General features: G+C 46.1%; 1 protein-coding gene across 1 annotated transcript in view; it reads left to right on the top strand.

Annotated features, from left to right (window-relative positions):
* Window positions 1-14,271, top strand: part of DOCK5 (dedicator of cytokinesis 5) — a 206,866-nt gene that overhangs the window by 171,107 nt on the left and 21,488 nt on the right. Inside the window, exons 39-44 of the mRNA XM_044225113.1 lie at window positions 1,406-1,495; window positions 3,447-3,551; window positions 8,572-8,713; window positions 10,700-10,781; window positions 12,185-12,269; window positions 12,673-12,759. Coding sequence (XP_044081048.1) covers window positions 1,406-1,495; window positions 3,447-3,551; window positions 8,572-8,713; window positions 10,700-10,781; window positions 12,185-12,269; window positions 12,673-12,759 — 591 coding nt within the window. The remainder of the gene's footprint in view (window positions 1-1,405; window positions 1,496-3,446; window positions 3,552-8,571; window positions 8,714-10,699; window positions 10,782-12,184; window positions 12,270-12,672; window positions 12,760-14,271) is intronic.

Below are 14,271 nucleotides of genomic sequence, written 5' to 3'. Positions count from 1 at the left end.
TTTATTGAAAATTACTATATTTTCCAAAAAATTAGTGCTATGAGTGGCATTGTTTGACATGTTTGACAATTTCTCCAGCATCTGGCTTGGTAGGAAGCAGCAGAATCCTCTTATCTGCTTTCTGCATTCCGTCTCCTGTGGTATTACCCATTTGGTAGTTGTGGGAAACCCCCTGCATGAGGGAATGAGGACTGAGAAAGACAAATAGTATTATTATTACTAAGAAGGTAATTGTGACCATAGGGACTCTGTGAGAGGATCTTGGGGACTCCCAGAGACCAGGGACCACACACTTTGAGAAGCTCTGTGCCAGGCTGTCTCCTTATTTCTGACATAACTTAGTATTTGGTAAATGAGGAGCGAGCTTGACTTCTTGGATACTGTTGATGGGCTTCCTGCTCCAGGTCCCAGCTGATCTGGAACGGTTTCCATGTGGCACATTTCAGAGCCTTTTCCAGGGATCACAGCCCTGAAATTTCAAAGGGGGTAAATTTGGCAAATGATGAGTTTTAAAGACTTAATTTTTAAATCTTTTTTACAACTACGTGAACTGCGCCCACATTCCTTCAGCAGCCAGAAACAGTGGGGCATAGTACCTGTTAATAAGAATCAAGTAGGAAATTACCTTATGCTGTGTTACGAGCATCCACCTAAGAAACATTTTATGAAATATCAAAAGGAACAGAGGGCTCAGAGTGGGATGCTAGCCTTAGATACTATATATCTCCAGTAAGCTGTGTCTTACATGGTCATTAGTGAACTTAAAATGTCATCAATACAAGAAACATCAATGTTTCTTAGGGCATCAAGTGTCTAGCAAAAAGGCATTTTTCTTAAAACTCTTTGACTAAGCAGATGGTCTGGTCAGAGATAGGGAATCAGTGCTCAAAACTGGAGAAACAGTTTCCCAAATTCCACACAACAGCGTGGTTAGTCTTTCTCCCAAACTACCTAATTCAAAGCGTGCGTGCACGCGCGCACACACACACACACACACACACACTCCAGAACCAGAACTAAGGCCCACACTAACTTCCTTTCTCTTCCAACGAGATTCACAAGCTCTCAAAACCCAGGCCTTGGAGCGGGTCCCTCTCAGCTCTCAATGGTCTTAGTGCTTTGCCCTTTCAGTGCAGTATCGCTTTCTTTGGGACACATGGTGTTCTTCATGTTCTCACAGACAGAATTCTAGAACATGCCTCCTGGCAAAGCAGCCAAGATAGCGTAGCATTATCATGTTAGAAGAAAAGGTTTAGTTGGTCCAAGAGGTGAGGCGTGGTGGAAATATTTGCAGAAACTCAACCACCTGACTCTTTGGTCATTGTCAGCCACTCCCCTGGCTTTTGCAGACAGATCAGTGACTGCTTTGTTCTCCGCTTGTAACCCTACTTTTGTTTTTTCCAAGATGTGGGAGAAGGCCATCAAACTGAGCAAAGAGCTGGCTGAGACCTATGAGAGCAAAGTATTTGACTACGAGGGCCTCGGCAACCTGCTGGTGAGTCTGGGTCAGCATAGGGCAAGGGTCCTACAGGGGTGCCAAATTTGTGTTCGTGAAAATGTTTTTCTACTTTTGAGATAGTCCAGATAAACCATGTCCTTTATAGTAGGAAAGCAAACCTTGCTTGAAAGGAAAATGAAAAAAAGGCGAGGTCCTAGAGGTGTTATCATTATTCCTCTAAATTATCCCTGATAAAGGGCCCAGGATCCTTGCCTCCAGACCTCTCTCTCTTCCCTGTCATTTTGTTTCCCTAGAGCAGAGACCCTCCGTATTCCTGACCCATCTCCTCTTCACCCTCTTGGTTACTCTGCCTTCTGTGAACACTGTCCATAGTTCAAATATCTTCTGACATCTTCTGTCAGAATCACTCATTCTGTGGTCCCCATCCTCAGGGTCCTGCCGAATGAATGAACTGCCAATCTACGAGCCTTCTTTTTGTTTTTTGTTTTTTGTATGTGTGTGTGTGTTTTGTTATACAAATCTTGGTATGTTGTTAAATGCTTCTGCTGGATCTTGAGTCTCAAATTTTGCCTCCCTTCTTCTCCCAAAATGTCACTGTGGTGCTTACACACCTTAAGTTCCATGAACTTCTGTGCCATGCCTGGCCACTGGCACAGACCAACTATTTAAAAACAAAACAGCAAAACAAAAATAACACTCTGAATGTCCAGTGGTAGGCCAACACACATTACATTTGATCATTTTTAGTAGTGGAATCACAAAAGGTCAAGTTACCTGTTGTTACATATAATACAGTTGACCTTTGCACAATGCAAGGAGGGGAGTTTAGGGGAGCCAACCCCCAACACAGTTGAAAATCTGCATATAACTTTTGACTCCCCCAAAACTTAACTACTAATAGCCTATTGTTGACTGTTGCTGACTAGAAGCCTTACTGATAACATAAACAGTTGATCAACACATATTTTGTATATGTATTATATACTGTTCTTACAATAAAGCAAGCTGGAGAAAAATGTTAAGAAATTTAAAGGAAGAGAATTCCCATACTATACTGTATTTACCAAAAATATCTGCATGTAAGTGGATTCATCCATTTTAAACACGTGTTGTTCAAGGGTCAAGTGTAGCTTCTTTGAGGGGATAGTCGTCACGATCCCTTTGAAAACAGCTTGCCCGTATGTTGTACCAGCTCCTGCTATCATCACACGCAGAAAATCGCTTCTTAATTTCCTTAACTAAGTGGAGCGATTAGTGTGATACACCGCGTTAACCCTGCTAAGAAAGCGTGCTAGAAACCTTCACCTAAATAAAGTAAGTAAATACTAAAGTAAGTAAGTGGTCACAGGACCATTGTGAGAGGGGCCTAGGGAGGGGCCTAGGGACGTGCCCCGAAGGGTCTGGCTACCTGTTTTGCTCTCTTTAAGGCTTACTCTCAGCCCCGGCCAGGAGACCTGTTCCCAAGGGAAGGATTAATGATAGCGCTGAGACCAGACACTGAAAAGCTGAACATCACCACCACCTTCTGGGCACTCGTAGCTGAACCAAGGACTTTAATCGAAACCACCTGTGTGAACTCGAAAGTTCTTTATCTTCTTTTCTCCTATATCTCTGTTTAAGTGCAGAATCTCAGATCTCCGCGAATCTCAGAAGGGGCTTTTTAACCTTTTAGGGGTCCTGAACCCTCTTCAGAAAACTGGTGAGAGCTAAACACTGCCTCCCTTTGCAGAGGAACGCACACCGCGTGTGTCTTCCCGCAGGCAATTCCGGAGATTGCCAGACCGTCCAAGGCTCATTCACAGACCCAGGTCCAAACCCTTCCATCCAAGAAAGGGATAGCTTCTTGGCCCACAGGATATTTTCCAAAGACTATTCATTTGCCTGTTGGCTCATGGGAAACAACAAAGCAAATAAATAGTCTGGTCTTCCCCACCCTTCAATGGTGCCCTTGTAACTTCCCTGTGGAATGTCTTGTTTTGTTTTCCAGAAAAAAAGAGCCTCGTTTTATGAGAACATCATTAAAGCAATGAGGCCTCAGCCTGAATACTTTGCTGTCGGATACTACGGACAGGGCTTTCCTTCTTTCCTCCGGGTAAGAAACCTCAGGGTGGTCCTCCGAGCCATTAAGCCGTGCAGTCTGAAGGAGGGACAGTCTTCATTTCTTCTCCAGATGGGCCTCATGTGTTAGCAGCTGGAGGCCCGCGTCCTCACTGTGGGAGGTCGGGGAGGGGAGCCACTTCCTGCGTGGCAGGCCTCTTCACCCCGCATCCCAGCCTCCGGTATTCTGGCAACTCCTTTGTAAAATGGCTTTTCCCAGGTGGAATGAAAAAGGGAAAGAGAACCGTCGCCTCCATGGGTCTGCTGCTGTGGGTCAGGCTGGAGAAAAGTGTGGATTGATGTGTTTAGTTGTTTGTTTTATTTCCAGCCTGAGCTGGTTGGAAAGCAAATATCCCGAGGAAAAGAGTACAGAAGTTTTACAAAAATAAAAACAGGTGTTGTAATATTGAGAAGGACCATGTTATTCTTCCTTCTCAAATTTTTCTATAACATGATACCGATTTTAAAATATACAAAACAAATAAAATCTGATTTTTTTTCCCCACACACACAAAAAAGGAAGTCTCCGTAGAGCTGGCTGTGTTTAAACATATTATCCATTTTCCTTCCCCTGATTTAAGAAAAAGTGAGGAAAGAAGTACTTTACATTCCTCATTGTGCCCCAGGAGGAGGTAACTCATCCATTCAGTAACTAGGTAGCAAGTGCTTGCTGTGTGCCAGGCACACATGAGGCAGATTCCAGTCAGATAAGGTCCTTACTCTCGGGATTCACAGCCTCACCGGTGTAACGGTAATTAAATAACCATGCCAACGAATGGAGGTTGAAACTGACCAAGACGGGTAGTCTGTGCTCTAAGAGTTGGTTAACCAGGGAGTAGTTACCAACTAACATAAAAACTTATGTTCACGGGGAAAAAAAATTGCACATGATTGTTTAGTATTTATAACCACCAAAGACCGGATTCAGCTCACATGTCCCTCCACTGGTGAAGAGATAAATAACCTGTGGGATAGCTGTGCGATGGCGTACAACTCGGTCATAATCCACACAAACACGTGGATGAGTCTCGGATGCACTGTGCCAAGTAAAGGATCTTAGACCAGGAAGTCCACGTCCTCTTTGGTTTTATTTATATGGATCTGGCCAGGCCGACACTGAACGGCAGGGGTGGAAAGCGGATGAGTGGTCGTCCCGTAGCAGCGGGGGAGGGTTGGGCTTCAGAGGCACAGAGAAATTTCGGCTGGTGGTGAAACTGTTGTGTATCTTGATTGTGATCATGGTGATGTTTGTCAGAATTCAGAGAATTTACCCTAAAGATAGTAAATTTAAAGATAGTAGATTTTACTATATGTAAATTACGTTTTGTTGTTGTTTTTTTTTTAAGAGTTGGGAAAGACTTCCTAGGAAATTTCTGCTTCAGCTGCAATATGAAAGGCGAGCTTGGAGTCTCAGAGATAAAGGTGGTAGGAAAAAGGCATTGCAGGCAGAGGAAGTGGTGGGCAAGCTCATGGCAATGCCTGGGAATGGAAGTCCAGTCCAGCGGGAGCAGAGGACGTGGGGCTAGTAGGGAGCTGAGGCATGAAGTGTGGGGACAACATGCAAGACAGGCTGCGAGGTTGCTGTGGCTGTGTTGTTGGCACCCAAGAGCAGCACGGAGCCATTGCAGATTGTGTGTGTTAGCAAAGTCATCATCTGGCTGGTACGGACAAGGCTGGACATGTACAGATAAGCCACTTAGAGACTATTACAGATGTTGAGGGAAGGGAGGGCCGGACATCCGAGGCAAGTGGCTTTAGAGAAAAATGGAAAGATTTCAGATAATAAGGTAACAGTATTTGATGATTTTTCTTGGGACACGTGGGCGAGGAAGAATGGAAGTGGCAAGAATGGTTTCTAGATTTCTGGCTGCCTAACTGGAAGGACCATGGAGCCATCCAGTAAGACAGCAATACTGGAAAATAGAGTCATGGTAGAGAGATTCAATCCATTCATTGAATAAATATTTATTGAACTCCTGCTTTCTGTCTTGCTGTATTATAGGCATGGGAGCACAGTCCAAATCAAGCCAAATCCTTGAAATTATGGAGCTTATATTCTAGTTTAGAGACATACAAAAAGTAAGTGAAACATTTAGTGTGTCCGATGGCCTAGAACAATGCCTCACCCCTTGTAGACACTCCATTTTCATGGAGAAAATGTCGGGGCGGGTGAAGAGAGGCAGGTAATGGGGATGGAGTTATAAATTTAGATGGAGTGAATAGGAAAAACATCAGTGAGAAAATGCCATTTAAGCAAAAACCTGAAAGAAGTGAGGTAGCAGTCAAGAGATGAGATGGGGTCTAGGCAGTGAGGACAGCAGGTTCGAAAGCATGATGAGGCTGGAAGAGCGTGAAGAAGAAGACAAGTCGAGAAGGGGGGGCAGGTGGCTTGGGGTCCCGGATCGCAGATGGCCTTTCAGATCTTTATATGTTCTTCGTGAAAGTCTGGTTGGGACCACACTCCACGTGAGGTAATGTGGGACATCCAGCAGATGGGAGTCAGCAATTTGACGCACAGACCCAGAACTCAAAGGAACGTTCCAGACTGGATGTAAAACTGGTGGGTTGTTCGCGTGCGGAGGAGAGAGCGCAGGGAGAGAGGGTGGAGCACCAGGGGGAGAGGGTCTGGGAAGGAGCCTTGCAGTAGCTTCTAGACTGAGACTGGTGGTCAGTGTCGGTGCTCTAGTCCTCATAGGGCAGTGGTGGCTGCTGGGCATGTGTGGGTGACTGTGGTGTCCCGCGAAATAGGGGATGTGAGCTGGAGACGGCACTGGTTTGAGCAAAGGTTAGACTTTCAACTTGAAAAGGGGGGGGTCTCCATCATCAGCTATAGGATTTTTTTTTTTTTTAAGATTTTATTTATTTGACAGAGATCACAAGTAGGCAGAGAGGCAGGCAGAGAGAGAGAGGGGGAAGCAGGCTCCCTGCTAAGCAGAAAGCCCAATATGGGGCTTGATCCCAGAACCCTGGGATCATGACCTGAGCCGAAGGCAGAGGCTTTAACCCACTCAGCCACCCAGGCGCCCCCAGCTATAGTATTTTGACCGAATTACGTAGCCTCCAAGTTGTCTGATGTGTGAGTTAGAGAAGTACCGCCCACATCGCAGAGCTGCTTCGGAATTAAATAAATAGCATGGAGGAGCGCTCTGTAAACTGTAAAGTGGTGTGTGGATGTTAGGTATTGTCACTGTGTGCAGGAAAATATAAAATCCTCTGCATGGTGTAACCTCCGTGCCCTTCTGTGTTATGGGCCATTTCCCCAGACTCAGAATATCCAGACTCGTGTCGTCCTCTTCCTTCCCTGCCCCAGCCAGGCCTCCCTCCCTCCCCATTTCCATCAGTGGCACCGCTGCTCCTCCTGCTCTGGGCCAGCAAGCTCAGAATCCTTGGTGATTCTCCCCATCTTCTTTGCCCTCCGTCAGACACCAGGGTCAGACACCAGAAGGTTCTCCTCCTCCTGTTCAATCCTGCTTGAGATTCCTATGGTTGGACACATACCCCACTTTGCGCTGAGGTTGTCTACACTCGTGGTTCTGTCATGTCACTCCCCCCTTCCAGAACCTCCAGTGGATTCCCCGGGCTTTGGGAACTGGTGCCTGCCTTTCAGTGTTCGGGCTCATCTTAGCTTATCTTCTACTTCAGTCAGATACTTTCTGCCCTGTGGCCCTGTCCTTCCTTTCACTCTTCCTGCTGGTTGCCCTCCCCTTCTCTTTTCCTCTCCTTACCGTGTCCATTCACCTGGGCACAGTCAATGCCACGTTTTCCTGGAAGTCCCTCTTTCAGTCTGTGCTAGCCTGTGCTTACCTTGTGCTAGTCTGCTTCCGTTCCCATTGTTGTCCACATCCTACGATTAGTGCTGCCTTACCCTCTGCTTCCTTACCGGCCACAGCTTTGCCCTAATGATGGAAATGCATAAAGATATTCATCTTTCACACCTTGGAAAAATCTCATCATCTATTCCAGAAGACCTGGCAGTTTTTCCTGCCATCGGTGTTTATCCTACAAGGTCTATTGCCTTCCTGTTACTTACATAAACTATCGTACTTTCTTGTTTTCTGTTTCTGCCCACCAGAAGGTGAGTTTTGTGAGAGTAGGTTCATCGTTACATCCCTAGTGTCTTAGCATTATCTCCAGTTTGTCCAATACGTATTTGCTAGAGGAATGGACAGGTGATTTTAAAAAAAAGCATTTTCCAGGACAATATGGACCCAAGGTTAAAAAGTGGATCCTGTATGGGCTGCCAATGCTGAGTACTCATCTGAGCGATCATCGGATGGCAGGAGCCTCTGACGCATGGCTGCATTTGAATCTGCGGGGGCAGCAGCACTCTGAGTCAAAGTACTCCCATGCCTGGAGCCTAGGAAATTTCTTTCTAAAAAAAAAAAATCCAATTTCATTAATTTTAGTAAACAGAAAAGGAATGTAGATTAGAAGGGAGAGAATAGAATTCGGAGCAGTTGTGTTCTGTGAGCCTTTAACATTGCTGTCTACAGGGATTTTCAGGATTGCCGAGGAACTGCTCTAAATTATTCCTGCTCCCTGTTAATGGAGAGTTGTTGTGTGGAGTCTCTTCCTAACTTTCCTGTTCTCCAAGTCAGCCCCAGTCCGAGTGCTGGTCCACAACCAGATCATGATAAGACAAGGTCTTGTCTTGCTATGAAAAAAATCAACTAAATTCAGCATTGTGCTTGGTGACATCGTGGGTCTACATTAGGGCACAAGCTCATCTCCCTGTGGGTCGGTGCAGACCAATTACAGACCAGTGGTTCTCATGGGGCCACGCTCTGAGAAGCACTACAGTGGCAGCCTTATGCCAATGACTTATCTCCCCCAAGAAACCATGAGCTCTTGCCAGGTACAGTGGTTGCTGCTGGGCGCATAGTAGGTGTTCAGTGAGAATTTCTGGCAGAATGCCCTTTGGCCAGGGAGGGCTGTAGCTTCCTCAACTACAGGACCCCCAGTTGCCCCTTCACTCTTAATATGTCATCAGTCCCCTTGCTGTCTCTGACCTGCAGAACAAAATCTTCATCTACCGGGGGAAGGAGTATGAGAGGCGAGAAGACTTCAGCCTGAGGTTGCTGACCCAGTTCCCCAATGCCGAGAAGATGACCAGCACCACGCCCCCGGGAGAGGACATCAAGTCGTCCCCAAAGCAGTGTATCCTCACCTTGGAGAGACGTGGCCCAGCCCAGCCACAGAAGCTCAGGGTTCAGTCCTGTCTCTGCAAACGGATATGCCCTGCCCTCTGACCACTCACGTAACCTTCTGACTCAGTTTCCCATTCTGTGTAAAAGCTTTGGGACACTGATGTCCTTAGCTTATGGTTATGAAGTAAAGGAGAGAGATGATAAGCAAATCTTGAATATGAAAGGATATGTTTTATAGCCGTATGGGGAGCTTGAGAAGGACTGTTCAGGATTCTGGATTCTGGAGAAAGATGTATAGCTTTTCTTTTGTAACGTTCAGTGACTTACTGAATAACATTGAATGACTTAACTGAAAAATTACATGCTTTCTTAGAAAAAAAGAACAAACACTAAGAGCTCTATAACAAAATTATCTTTAAAGCTTTTTTCATGTGTTTTGTGCTAAAATAAAGATACTCCAACACTGAACACTATTTAAAGAGATGTAGATAAGCCAGAGCTGGTGTGACAGGGTAGATAAGAGAGCAGGCTCTGGAGCCAAGGTGCGTGGGTTCGAGTCTCAGCTCTGTCACTTACTTTGTCCCTTTGAGCAAGTTCCTTAATTTCTCTGTGCCTCAGTTTTCCCATCTGTAAAATGGGGATGATGATCATCCTTCTCACAAAGTTCTGGTAAAGATTGAATAAACATTTGTCAAATATTAGGAACAGTGCCTGGTACATAATAAAAATTCAATATGTATTGGCCATCATTATACGTATAGGTTGGTAAGTAACTATAGAAAGATTGACAATAATAATAACAGACCTATAGACAGGCACACCTTTAAGAGAAGAGCAGCCTGTTAATACATAGCAGATGCTTGGGAAGGAATGGTCTTCCAGGATAAATCCTTGTTTGGGTTATGTGGGTTCAGAAGACAGTGGAGGTGCCTTCGTGATGCGGGAATGATGAGGTCTTCAAGAACTAGATTTAGGATTTCCTGTCGCTGGGCCCTCAGTCCTTTCTGCCTGCCCTCTTGGCCTTTCCCAAATGGCTTCCCTCCTCCAGGCCCTTGGTTTCTCATCCATGAGATGTGAGTCTCCTTTCCCCAAATCCCCAGTAGCGCTTCTGGGAGGCTCAAAGGCGGAAGGAGGTCATTTCTGTGAAAACGCTCTGTCAGCTAGACCAGGTAACACACAGCCCGGTGATCCTCAGATTTTGTTACAGGTGAGACTCACCACGGAGAGATTCTCATTCAGCCGTTGGGAGTTCTTATCGTGCGTCCTGCGAGCGTCCATGTGGTTCTGGTGCCCGGGACTGCGCACCACCCTGAGATGCTGGCAGTCACTCTTTTGTCCTCACCGAGGGCCTTCACCTCAACTTGAAATGCTCTAGATTTTGAAACAGTATATATGCACTGGCAAGGACAAAAAAAAGTCATTCTTAAAATTATCGAGACAGTTCTTCCCCTGAGCTGGATTAGAAGCCTGACTTCACCATGGACAGTTGTGTGCTCTGGGTTTTCTCAGAACCTCAGAGTCTTCTTCTGTAGAAGGAGAGTCGTAACATCCGCCTGTTGGTTGTTGTGTTCATTACTGGTGGGAACACGTTAAGAACCTTATTCCGTGCCCAGCCGTGGCCCTCTATGGACAAGCGACGGCCACAGACACCAGACCTTCCTATTGCACGGGCCCCGCAGTCGAGCTGTTTCACAGGCGTCCTTGTCCGAAAGAAAGGACTTAAAATTGTTTCGAATCCCTCTTCCCCTGGTAGTTTCCTTGTGGCAGGGTTGCTTGCCAGGGATCTGACCAAAAAATGTCCTAGGATTGTAACTTAATCAGGCATTTTCATAATCCATCAGGGAATGCTGTTTTCAGTGCGGTGCTGGCATTCGGAGAAAAGGAGTGATTCAGGCAGGTATCGTTTCCATCCTCAAAGCAGGAGGAGTGGGTGGTGCTTTCTGCCTGGGACGCCTTCATGGCCCTGCCCCTTGTCCTTCCTTAACGAGTTTCCCAGACATGCAGTGTTTCACTGTGAAGCCAGTGATGAGCCTGCCACCCAGCTACAAGGACAAACCAGTTCCGGAGCAGATCTTAAAGTAAGTGGGGTTGGGGGGAGTTGCCTCTTTTAAAAAACATTTTCTTGGGGCGCCTTGGTGGCTTAGTGGGTTAAGCCGCTGCCTTCGGCTCAGGTCATGATCCTGGGGTCCTGGGATCGAGTCCTGCGTCAGGCTCCTTGCTCAGCAGGGAGCCTGCTTCTCTCTCTGCCTCTCCCTGCCACTCTGCCTGCTTGTACATGCTCGCTCAGTCTCTCTCTCTCTCTCTCTCTCTGAGACAAATAAATAAAAATCTTTAAAAAACATTTTCTCTCTAACGTACTTTATCTAGAAGTATATCAGAATCCAAGCTTTGGTGCTCTAGGGTGGCTCAGTCAGTGAAGCATCCAACTCTGGATTTCAGCTCAGATCATGATCTCAGGGTCATGAGATCGAGCCCCACTAGCAGAATTCACCTGATTCCCCTTCCTCACTCCCCAGCTCATGTCCGCACTCTAAATGAATAAATGAATGAATGAATGAATGAATAAAATCTTTAAAACCAAAGCCTTAAACTCATGTGGAAGACCTTCTGTTGTTTCAGCCCTTTGGGGTTGCTATAGCAGGATCCCACAGACTAGTTGGCTTAGAAACAACACATTCATTTCTCACAGTTCTGGAGGCCAGGGAAGTCCAAGGTCAGGTGGCAGCAGGTCTGGTGTCTGGTGAGGACCTGGCTCCTGATTCACAGACACTTCTCACTGTGTCCTCACACGCAGAAAGGGTGACAGAGCTCTCTCGAGTCTCTTTTATAAAGGCACTCATCCCATTCATGAGGGCCCCACCTTTGTGACCTCTGCACCTGCCACAGACACGACTTCCTGATCCCATCACACTGGGGGACAGGATTTCCACATTGGCATTCAGACCACAATAGCCCTTTATTGTATTTTCAGTGTAAAGTAAGAGCTTTGTGACTCAGAAGGAATTTGGGAGCTTTGTGAGTCTTTTAGGCAGACAGGGAAATCAGGAATTTCACTGTGAGAGCTCCTCCATCTTCCTTCTGCTCAGAAGCACTCCCTGTGGAGTGGCTGACTTCACCTTGCCTGGTGGGGTGGGGTCCCCAGTGATCGAAGGCCTCATTTCTTTTTTCCTGAGCAGCTAAAATGCTAGTAGGATTGCTACAATTGGGATTAAAAAAACACAAATGAAATCACAAACATGGATTATAAATACATAGACCTTTTTAGGTGGTGAGCTGTGGAATGGATTTATAAATAAGAAAAATGAGCAATAAAATCAAATTGTGCACCGCCTCCAGCCTTCTCTGTGGAGACAGTTCGGGGGCCGCTTAGTGGCTAAGACTCAGGCTGTGTAAGAGGTGGCCCAGGGTTCTATTGAAATCTGACCGAGGACTGCCCATTCTAAGAGACCAGCTACAGCACGGTGGCCATGTCTTTCTCCAGCTACTACAGAGCCAATGAAGTGCAGCAGTTCAGATATTCCAGGCCATTCCGGAAAGGAGAGAAGGATCCAGACAATGAATTTGCTGTGAGTCCACCCCCTTTGCCCTCTAAAACAAGGTAAAGTAAGCTTTCCAACTAATCAGTGCAGATCACAGAAACAATGGCAGCCATAGGGACACAGGACAGAGGTGCTACGCACTTCCCACCGGAGAGCGGCCCGTCTCAGTGGAGAACTCGAGACTGGAGCCCCTCCCCCCAAGACTGGGCTCTACTCTTCGCTCCAGGGTTGCTGCTGGGCTTCACGTGTCCCCTCTAGGGGGTGAAGGCCCAACCAGATGATCCCTTGCAGTTTTAAACCTCCAGCATCCTCAAAATAATAGTCCATTTACCAAGGAAGCATTTGGAAATAGAATCTCCCTGATCTCAACCAGGGAGCATTGCGGTGTTGCCTGGGAACTGACATTTCCAATTTTCCTTCCTTCCACCAGACCATGTGGATCGAAAGAACCACGTATACAACTGCGTACACATTTCCTGGGATTCTCAAGTGGTTTGAAGTCAAACAAATTTCAACGGTGAGTCATTTGAAATGGGAACTCAGAAAATTCTTTGTGTCTCCAGATATAATAAGAGCCTTTGTTAAGCCCTCCTCCAGTTCTCACTAGCTTGGCCAGCCTCCTCTGGCCAATTTTGTTTTCCAAAAGAGAAATAAAAGCCATGCTTGTCTAATAGAACTCCTTTGTGTAACTGATGTTACAACACCAGCCCTAAAGGTTACTCACAGTCAATGACTCTTTTATGAGCAAATGAATCTCATCTTCTCATGATCCTGCCAGTACACCAAACCATTTTCGGAATGTCTCCTTTGAGTGTGCTGTCAGTCACATTCCCTCCCAGAATGTTTCCTCTTCTTTCATTCGTGGCTAATCACATCACCGGTCATCCCAGATAATTCCTTCTCCGTCCTTCCCCAAAGCTGCCCCTTTTACCTTTTTTTTCTTTATTTCCAGATCTCTTATTACTACACCCCATTTTAGTACCTCATTCATCTCTGGTGGATGCCACAGAAAAAGTCCCTTCATTGGCCTCCTGCCTTGGCCTTCACGAGCCTGTTTTCCTCACATTCCACAGAAAGTTTCACAGTGGAAAAATGACCATCTTCTTATGCTTAGAACCTTGCCGTGGCTTCCCAGTACCCAGAGCATAAAGCCCTTGTTCCTTAGCAGGTTCATACAAGATCCTTGTGACTCAGCTCTGCCACCCCATTTCCTATGGAATCTTCTAGAACTAAACTCATTCCATGTTATTTCAACCCTCCGTGACAGTGGGGCATTTTTTTTTTTTTTGCCCGAAATGCTACTTCTCAACCTAACTACCTCCCATCAAAATTCATTTTAGTAACAGCTTCACCTGGAAGCCATGTCTGAAGCTCCCAAGGAGAGTTAGATGACCTTGCCCTGTGCCTCACTGCAACCTGGGCTTATTTCTAACAAGTTGCTCCCGTGCTTATGTGTCTTGAGACCCCACTATAAAACCGTAGGCTCCTCCCAACCACGAATTATATCCTAGTCACTTTTGTGACTGTGGAGCATAGCACAGTACTTGGCAGGTAACACACTTTCAAGAAATAGGTCTTGAACAGATCTGAACTGAAATCTGATGTGTTCCATACCACTAGTAATAAGTTGTTACTTTTCAAGTACGAGTCTGATTTTCTTGGACAGAGACTTCTGGCATCAGGGCTGCAGTAGGCAGTCATGCTGGCTGGCAATGGGTAAAATGAAGAAGGCGATTTTTCTTGAAACCTGGCTTTGAAGACGTTTCCACAGGAGTCCCTCTTTCTTTCTTTCTTTTTTTTTTTTTCATTTTTTTTAACAGATAGAGATCACAGGTAAGCAGAGAGAGAGAGGGGAGGAAGCAGGCTCCCCGCTCAGCAGAGAGCCCGATGCGGGGCTGGATCCCAGGACCCTGGGATCATGACCTGAGCCGAAGGCAGAAGCTCTAACCCACTGAGCCACCCAGGCACCCCAGGAGTCCCTCTTTCTGAATCTGTATTGAATCTTCTTTTATTTTCATCCAAAATTCAA

The sequence above is a fragment of the Neovison vison genome, chromosome 11 (genome assembly GCF_020171115.1).
Source record: "Neovison vison isolate M4711 chromosome 11, ASM_NN_V1, whole genome shotgun sequence".
Lineage (NCBI taxonomy): Eukaryota > Metazoa > Chordata > Mammalia > Carnivora > Mustelidae > Neogale > Neogale vison.
The sequence above is the reverse complement of the archived record's forward strand: the minus strand, read 5'-3'. Positions and strand labels throughout refer to the sequence as shown.